The sequence below is a fragment of the Oncorhynchus gorbuscha genome, linkage group LG03 (genome assembly GCF_021184085.1).
Source record: "Oncorhynchus gorbuscha isolate QuinsamMale2020 ecotype Even-year linkage group LG03, OgorEven_v1.0, whole genome shotgun sequence".
NCBI classification, from domain to species: domain Eukaryota; kingdom Metazoa; phylum Chordata; class Actinopteri; order Salmoniformes; family Salmonidae; genus Oncorhynchus; species Oncorhynchus gorbuscha.
The window spans coordinates 52,068,962-52,078,961 of NC_060175.1; the positions used below are offsets into that span (position 1 = coordinate 52,068,962).

Sequence of the window (10,000 nt, forward strand, 5' to 3'; positions counted from 1 at the left end):
GCAAGAGAGAGAGCGAGAGAAAGAGACAGAGAAAGATTGAGAGGGAGAGAGAGATAGCGACAAAAAGAAAGGGCGAAGGAGACAGGAAAAGAGAGAGAGAGAGAGAGAGACGGAGTAACAGATTGTAAAAATAAATAAAAAAATCACAAACACGTGTTCAGGGATTATCCCACAGACAAGAGGTGAGGGGAGACGGGGAAGAACAGGGGAGAAAGGCGAGGGATGAGGAGAGAATATTGTTTATTCTATTTAAGCTTTATTTAACTAGGCAAGTCAGTTAAGAACCCATTCTTATCTGTAATGACGGCCTACACCGGCCGAACCCGGGCGACGCTGGGCCAATTGTGCGCCGCCCTATGGGACTCCCAATCACGGCCGGTTGTGATACAGCCTGGGTTCACACCAGGGCGTCTGTAGTGACTCCTCAGCACTGAGATGCAGTGCCTTAGACCACTGAACCAGGGTGTCTGTAGTGACTCCTCAGCACTGAGATGCAGTGCCTTAGACCACTGAACCAGGGTGTCTGTAGTGACTCCTCAGCACTGAGATGCAGTGCCTTAGACCACTGAACCAGGGTGTCTGTAGTGACTCCTCAGCACTGAGATGCAGTGCCTTAGACCACTGCGCCACACGGGAGCCCCCACCTATAAGAATGGATTATAAAATTCCAAGAGGGGTCGTTTAGGATGAAAGGGGGAGAGATGGATGGAGGAAGGGTAGGGAAAGAGAGATTAGAGAGTGGGTAAAGGGAGGTGGAGAGCAGGGGAGACAGTGCCAACGGACATTGAGCAGAGTCCCTCTCCTCCCCCTCTCTAAACCCCGTTGATTGATCGGGGGGCTTAAGTGTCCGTCGAGTGACATATAGCCAAACGATAGCCAATCAAAAAGCAATCTGCCACGGCAAAACACGGCCATCCATCAGACACAAGACCCCTGACCTCTAACCCCTAGCCCTCTCGTCTCCTTCCAAACAGTCGGTCTTCCCTGATGGAGAAATGTGAGAAGAGATATGGAGAGAGGGAAGATATGTTAGAAGAAAACGGAAGCCAATAGATCAGCACTTTCTCCTCAGTCCGTGCAGACGTGTCCGATTCAGGCCTCGGGGGACAATTGGGACCGTTTGAAATGTTCACACTTTAAATAAGTGCACTGAACACTCATTAGAGCATTCCGTTTCTCTCTCTCTCACACACACACACAGATGAGCAGCCTCCTCTCACAACATCACCCACACACACCCCGCTGAACAGTATCTGCACTACTTGCCAAAGCCGTACTCTCTCTCTCTGTGTGTGTGTGTGTGTGTGTGTGTGTGTGTGTGTGTGTGTGTGTGTGTGTGTGTGTGTGTGTGTGTGTGTGTGTGTGTGTGTGTGTGTGTGTGTGTGTGTGTGTGTGTGTGTGTGTGTGTGTGTGTGTGTGTGTGTGTGTGTGTGTGTGTGTGTAGACCTGTAGCCTCTGGTTCCACTGGCTTTCATGTCACTGACTGGATTTGTTTCATTTAACCAATTATCTAGTTAATTAGCCATTGTGGGAAAGAGTACCCTTGCCAAAATAAAACAACAAAAATTTGGAAATAATCCGCCTTGGTGTGTGTGCTTATTTATAGGAAATCTGTGTTTTGATGAGATATTCTACAGAGTGATTGGCTTGGCTCACTCTAAAGCTTCCACTCAGTCAGACCAACAGAAGCTGCAGAAACACCCCCTACACCCCTGGCACTCCCAACATTACTAACACTCCCAACATTACTAACACTTCCAACATTACCAACACTCCCAACATTACTAACACTCCCAACATTACTAACACTCCCAACATTACTAACACTCCCAACATTACTAACACTCCCAACATTACTAACACTCCCAACATTACTAACACTCCCAACATTACTAACACTCCCAACATTACTAACACTCCCAACATTACTAACACTCCCAACATTACTAACACTCCCAACATTACTAACACTCCCAACATTAATAACACTCCCAACATTAATAACACTTCCAACATTACCAACACTCCCAACATTACCAACACTCCCAACATTACTAACACCCCATACACCCCTGGCACCAACAACATTACTAACACTCCCAACATTACTAACACCCCAACACCCCTGGCACTCCCAACATTACTAACACTCCCAACATTACTAACACTCCCAACAACATTACTAACACTCCCAACATTACTAACACTTACCACTCCCAACATCCAACATTACTAACATTACTCCACTCCCAACATTACTAACACTCCCAACATTACCCTAACACTCCCAACATTAACATTACTAACACTCCCAACATTACATAAACACTCCCAACAACATTACTAACACTCCCAACATTACTAACACTCCCAACATTACTAACACTCCCAACAACATTACTAACACTCCCAACATTACTACTAACACTCCCAACATTACTAACACTCCCAACATTACTAACACATTACTAACACTCCCAACATTACTAACACTCCCAACATTACTAACACTCCCAACATTACTAACACTCCCAACAACTCCCAACATTACTAACACTCCCAACATTACTAACACTCCCAACATTACTAACACTCCCAACATAAACACTCCCAACATTAACACTCCCAACACTCCCAACATTACCAAACACTCCCAACATTACTAACACTCCCAACATTACCCTCACAACATTACTAACACTAACACTCCCAACATTACTAACAACAATCCCCCAACATTACTAACAAACATTACTAACACAACACTCATTACCAACATTACTAACACTCCCAACATTACCAACACTCACTCCCAACATTACTAACACTCCCAACATTACTAACACTCCCAACATTACTAACACTCCCAACATTACTAACACTCCCAACATTACTAACACTCCCAACATTACTAACATTACAACATTAACTTAACACTCCCAACATTACTAACACTCCCAACATTACCAACACTCCCAACATTACCAACACTCCCAACATTACTAACACAAACATTACTAACACTCCCAACATTACTAACACTCCCAACATTACTCCCAACATTAACATAACACTCCTAACATTACTAACACTCCCAACATCCACAACATTACTAACACTCCCACATTACTAACACTCCCAACATTACTAACACTCCCAACATTACTAACACTCCCAACATTACTAACACTCCCAACATTACTAACACTCCCAACATTACTAACTAACATTAACTCTAACACTCCCAACATTACAACACTCCCAACATTACTAACACTCCCAACATTACTAACACTTAACCACTCCCAACATAACACTCCCAACATTACTAACACTCCCAACACCAACACTCCCAACATTACTCCCCCCTAACATTACTAACACTCCCAACATTACTAACACTCCCAACATTACAACACCCAACATACTAACACTCCCAACATTACTAACACTCCCAACATTACTAACACTCCCAACATTACTAACACTCCCAACATTACTAACACTCACAACATTACTAACACTCCCAAACTTACCAACAATCCCAACATTACCAACACTCCCAACATTAGTAACACTCCCAACATTACTAACACTCCCAACATTACTAACACTCCCAACATTACAAACACTCCCAACATTACTAACACTCCCAACATTACCAAACACTCCCAACACTCCCAACATTACCAACACTCCCAACATTACTAACACCCCCTACCCTGGTACTAACACTCCCAACATGACTAACACTCCCAACATTATTAACACTCCCAACATTACACTCCCAACACTCCCAACATTACTAACACTCCCAACATTACTAACACTCCCAACATTACTAACACTCCCAACATTACCAACACCCCCTACAGCCCTGGCACTCCCAAGATTACCAACACCCCCTACACCCCTGGCACTCCAAACATTACCAACACTCCCAACACTCCCTATACTTCTGATACGCCCCAACATCCCAACACCCCCTACACCCCTGGCACTCCCAACACTACCAACACTCCCAACACTTCCTATACTTCTGATACCCCCCAACATCCCAACAACCCCCTACACCACTGGCACTCCCAACACTTCCTATACTTCTGATACCCCCAACATCCCAACACCCCTACACCCTGGCACTCCCAACACTTCCAATACTTCTGATAACCCCAAAACACAACACCCCTTACACCCCCAACATCCCAACACCCCCAACATTCCAACACTCCTTATACTCCCAACATCCCATCACCCCCTATACCCCCAACACCACTTACACCCCTTATACCCCCAACATCCCTTCTACTCCCAACACCCCCAACACGCCCTACATCCCCAACATGCCCGACACCCCCAACTAGAGGTCTTCACAGTTTTAACAGATCCAAACTTCTGAGATCCAACCCCGGACCTGAGCGTGTCCTAAATTCTGACTTTTGTATCGGATCTGGGTCGGGTCTGGTATAATTGCCACAGGTCTTGGTTATGCGCAATTCAAATGGATTTACCGACTGGATCCGACTGAACCTTTCCTCTGTTAATTTAGTGTTTTCCGTGATGAGAACCACGCAGGCTTGTTATCTGTGTCAGCCAATTGTGACTCTATAAAACATATACCGTGGCTCATGTCCAGTTGAAACTGGTTCCAGCTGCTCACCTCACTGTGTCTTCTGCTGATGAGAGAGAGCCAGAGAATTAAAGGAGCCTTGGTCTAGGCTACTGTTGATGGTGAAGATGGAGTGGAGTCATTTTTCATTGAAGCAAAACAAAAGTTAGAGTGGAAAGATTTTCGTGAAAAGAAGCCAGCAAGGGGAATGTCCCCGGGGACAAGTCTTAATATTCTAGTGGACAAAGATGAGAAGAACGTTAGCCAGCCAAGTGGACCGTGTGCAACTCGCTATTCAAGTTTGATGCAATTTTCTACCTTTGGTTTCTTTATTTGTTATATGTTTAATCATATATATATATATATATATATATATATATATATATATATATATATATATATATATATATATATATATATATATATATATATATATATATATATATAAAAATAGGCCTACAATAATAATAATGATTTACAATAAGAATTTTAAAGGTTTCATTCTGTGGAGCTGTTTTCATTGGCCATATTAAGTTCCAGCTACAATGTTGTGTTGTGTCGCAACACATTAGAATTACCGGTCGGCCGAATATGCTATTCGCATTCAAACCATGAAAAGGAAAAACCAAAGAAGACAAGATTGAAAACTTAATTTAATGCTGCAATATAACAACCTGGTCGTATTTCCCCTATAAACAATGACTTGAGGTACTTTGATATTACCCTAATAAAGTTGTGACATTGTTGTTAAAGTTTGGCGTGGTATGGCAATGACAAGGTCGAGCCACTGCAGGCCTATGAAGACAGTGCACACCGGCATTCCAACTGACTCTTGACAGTTGAACATGAGGTGAAGGAGAACGTTCTAGAGCTACTCCTTTAATCTAACAATATAATATGTATCTTTCTAAAAAAAAACATATTCTGATCGAAAATGTACCAATTCGCCTCCTTCTGTATGCCTACATCTGTGTATCATTGATATGATTTATTTAAGTGTCATACACCGACCGGTGCCCAGCCCCCCCGGACACTACAGAACAAAATATCATTTGACAAAAAAAAAGTACATTTCTCCTCCTTCTCCAGTCACTGTGAACAAACTGAGCAATCTCAAACACGCCCCGTAGGGAAGAAGAAGTGAACAGCAAAAGAAATGTCAAGTCTCTGCTCGCCCCTTTACCAGAATAATCCAGGCGTAAATGTTACAAAGCAGATCGTCATGCAGAGGGCAATAAAACACTAAATTGATTTCGTTTTCGATTTCCCCAAGATCACACAAGCAGGCAAATTCTCTCCTCTTCAGGCACTCTGTTCAATCTAACCATCTCTATAGCCAGAGGGAGGGGGCACGATCTGACTTGTGCTCAAACTGCCCGATAGTTTTTTCCTTTAGGTCCAGGCAGACATAATGGTTCTGTAGTTCTCTTTGGTGAGAGTGTACATTCTATGTTTAGGTTTAAACCGAACATCAAATGCCCATTTTTCCTCGTGGATCAGAAAAAGCTTGTCCTTGATTTGGTTAACACCACATGGTAATTTGTTACTGATTATAAACGGGGTGGTTCAAGGCCGAAACGGTGACTGGCTGAAAGCCGTGGAATATGAGGCCATATACCACGGGTATGACAAAACATGTGTTTTAACTGTTCTAATTACGTTGGTAAGCAGTTTGGGGGTTTATGTATCCGTGGGCTGCGTCCGGCCTAAGAACAGCCCTTACCCATGGTATATTGGCCATATACCGTGCCAGCTTTAATATATACTGAAAATCAGTTTCACAAAAAAATAGATAGCCCACGGATAGTTATTATTAGAGTCCCAGTCTAACACTGTTTTTTGTGTGATTCTGTTCTGGCATATTTATCAGACTGTTCCATAGACTTACCATGTCCCATTTTTATGCCTAACCACACATGGTTCCCAAGCCCATATCTCCACAGACTGCCAGGTACTACCGTACGGCAGTCGTAGCCTGACAGTTATAAAGAAATCCGTGACGATGTGGGGAACACGGCGCCGGCATATCTATCTAGGCCTAAGCTTGTCTCCTTGAATATACATTATGTTATATATCATACAGTGGACTCTCAAGTCTATAGGCCTATGCGCATGCAATTCCCTGAGGCGTTTGGCGCTCAAATATCCGACAGTGTCGAATATTATTGTTTTAGGAGAGTTAAAAGCAATAAAACAATAGACTATAAAGTTTTGAATATGCTACACGTCGATCCGAACCAGCACGGGGTCTGTTTGGGCCGAGCTCCCGGCCATCCAGGACCTTCATACCAGGCGGTGTGAAAGGAAGACCCGGAAAATGGTTAAAGACTCCAGCCACCCAAGCCGTGTGCTCTCTGCTTCCGCATGCCAAGCAGTACCGGAGCAACACATCTGTAACCAACAGCCTCCTGAACAGCTCCTCTCCTCTCCTCTCCTCTCTTCTCCCCTCCCCTCTCCCCTCTCCTCTCCCCTCTCCCCTCTCCTCTCCTCTCCTCTCCTCTCTCTCTGTGTACTGTAGGTTAATGCCTGAAGGTGTGCTTGCAAATCACGCAGTGACACTGAGCCATTGGGAGGCGAGGGAGGCTGGAGGAGGAGAGGGGGACAGAGACGAGGCTGGGAGTACAAGATAATGAGCTTTCCATAGGAGGCTGCTAGCTACAGCTCTGAATACTTGGCAGATCACACTCTAACGCTCTCACGTACGCACGCACGCACACACTCACACACACACAAGCATTATATATGCTGCTGCTACTCTGTTTATCATATAGCCTGATGCCTAGTCACCTATACATATCTACCCCTACCACTTCAGTATTGGAAATATGGTATTGGAACTGACCCTGGAACTGACCCCTGTATATAACTTACTTACTTTCTTGTGTTATTATTATTCAATTTTATTTTATTATAAAAAAACACTTTTTTACAGATATTGTTTGCTGCATTGTCGGGAAAGAGCTTGTTCACTGTACTTGTGCACATGACAATAAAACTTGCAACAACATCAATACAGGGCTAATGGGGTGGGGGAGGCAGGGGGGCAGAGAGGGGGGGCAGGGAAGAAGGCAAGGAGGGAGGGAGATAAAGTATTTGTCAGGGGGAGATAACATCTGCATGGCTGAAGAGATCACAGAGTTGTGCGTGTTATATTGTGTGTGGGTGGTGTGGTGCGCCTCTGTGTATGGGACGTGCGCTTCCGTGCGTGTTACCTTTTTGAAGAGTCGTCCGGAGTCCTCGCTGACCTGGGCGAAGCGCGGTATGATGTTGTTGAGGTAGAGGTCAGAGAGGGTCGCGTGGTCTCGGCTCTCTCTCTTCACCTGAGTCAACAGCAGGTTCCAGCAGTTGACTGGAGACAGCACACTCTGCTCCTTCCTGCACAGAGAGACAGAAGGAGAATTGATACCACAAGCTGCATCAGTATTCAAAGTATTCAGCACTTGTATACCAGGGCATTATGCTTTAAAACCGAACATGATTTCATTATCACTCCTCTCAATGAAAGCACCAAAGGTAGAAGGAAAAAATATACAAATGTGAAAGAGAGAGAGAGAGAGAGAGAGAGAGAGAGAGAGAGAGAGAGAGAGAGAGAGAGAGAGAGAGAGAGAGAGAGAGAGAGAGAGAGAGAGAGAGAGAGAGAGAGAGAGAGAGGAGAGAGAGAGAGGGAGAGAGAGAGATTGAGAGAGAGAGAAAGAGAGAGAGAGAGAGATTGAGAGAGATTGAGAGAGAGAGAGAGAGAGAAAGAGACTTTATTGAAATATGTCTTAAAAGGCTGAGGCCTGAGGCTTACTTCTGAGTTAGATTGGTCAGAGCATCATGCCACTCTGCTACAGAATAAAAATCTATCAACCCTTACTCACATCCTCTGAAGACCTTGACCCTCGACGTCGGGCCCCAGGGCTCAGTAGCATACCCCACGGTAAACTACATCAACCATGCATACACACACACCACACAGAAGGGCTCGCACCCCCAGACACCCATCTCCTCAGCTGCCCACTCTGGTATTCCTGAGACCTTCCCTTCAGCAACCCAGAGCTTAGAAACCCACTATCTGTTTGTGTGTGTGTGTGTGTGTGTGTGTGTGTGTGTGTGTGTGTGTGTGTGTGTGTGTGTGTGTGTGTGTGTGTGTGTGTGTGTGTGTGTGTGTGTGTGTGTGTGTGTGTGTGTGTGTGTGTGTGTGTGTGTGTGTGTGTGTGTGTGTGTCAGTGAGGGCAGTGGGTTTACTGGGGGGTTTCAGCTTAGATGTGGCTGTCGGGTGGGGCACACAGCCAGAGACAGTTGGACACGTGTGTGTCTGTGTGTGTGTGTGTGTGTGTGTCTGGGGGGGTGGGTGCACAGCCAGAAACCTTTGTGTGTGTCTCTGTACTAGAGGGAAGCCTTCTCAGAAAGCCCATCCCAGTCACGCAGAGAGGGAATACGAGATAAACACTCAGACATAGAATGAGGTAGAGAGTATCATCGTTACACATTCTATACAGCCACACTGACATGAGATGTGTCCAAACGCCAACTCTAAAAGTCTAATAGACTTCACTGACTGCATTATAAAACTCCACACACACTCCTATGTGTGTGTGGGTGCGCATGTGTGTGTGTGTGGTGCGCGTGCCCAGATAAATGGAGATTGGAGAGCAGTTTGTAAGTGTGTGTAGAGCACACTTTTCTACCATGACAGATACTTGAAGAAAAAAAAACGGTATCATGTCGCAAGCTACGTATTTCTTTTTTATAGCGCATTCTTCTCTTCTCTACCCTGCAACTCTTCCCTGGGTCCTTGGTGTACAAGAGATGTGTTTTCTGTCAATATACCTGGTCAAATAATGGTTCATAAACAACTACAAGGGGGCCCCATAAAATGATATTCTGTTTTCTCGGTTTTATTTTTCCTGGTTTTTTTATTTTCCTTTCGTTTTTTTATTCTCAATTGTACACAGAGAAACAACAGAAATGGATGTTCTGAATCCATGTCAACGCTTAAATCACAACAGAAGACCAAATTTGAGGTTATAAATATATATATATATATATATATATATATATATATATATATATAGACAAGCAGTGTAGTAGAAACATCCCAAGAACTACACATTCCGCTCTTGCTTAATGCGCACTTAAACAGGAATTACACAACAAAACAATATATATATATATATATATATATATATATATATATATTATTTTGTTGTGTAATTCCCGTTTAAGTGCGCATTAAGCAAGAGCGGAATGTGTAGTTCTTGGGATGTTTCTGGGTAGTCACTAGTTACCACAACCAAACCTAACCTTAACTACACTGCTTGTCTCATACCCTGACTACACCGCTCGCATCGCGTGCGTGAGCGTTGCAAAATAAATGTAGAAATCTATTTTATTCAATTATTGCGCCCA

At 44.0% G+C, this 10,000-nt stretch overlaps 1 protein-coding gene across 6 annotated transcripts in view; it reads right to left on the reverse strand.

Annotated features, from left to right (window-relative positions):
• LOC124031521 (SLIT-ROBO Rho GTPase-activating protein 2B-like) overlaps positions 1–10,000 on the reverse strand; it is a 153,956-nt gene that overhangs the window by 43,420 nt on the left and 100,536 nt on the right. For all 6 annotated transcript variants that reach the window (XM_046342859.1, XM_046342857.1, XM_046342856.1 and 3 more), the window contains exon 3: positions 7,822–7,984. In XM_046342859.1, coding sequence (XP_046198815.1) covers positions 7,822–7,984 — 163 coding nt within the window. The remainder of the gene's footprint in view (positions 1–7,821; positions 7,985–10,000) is intronic.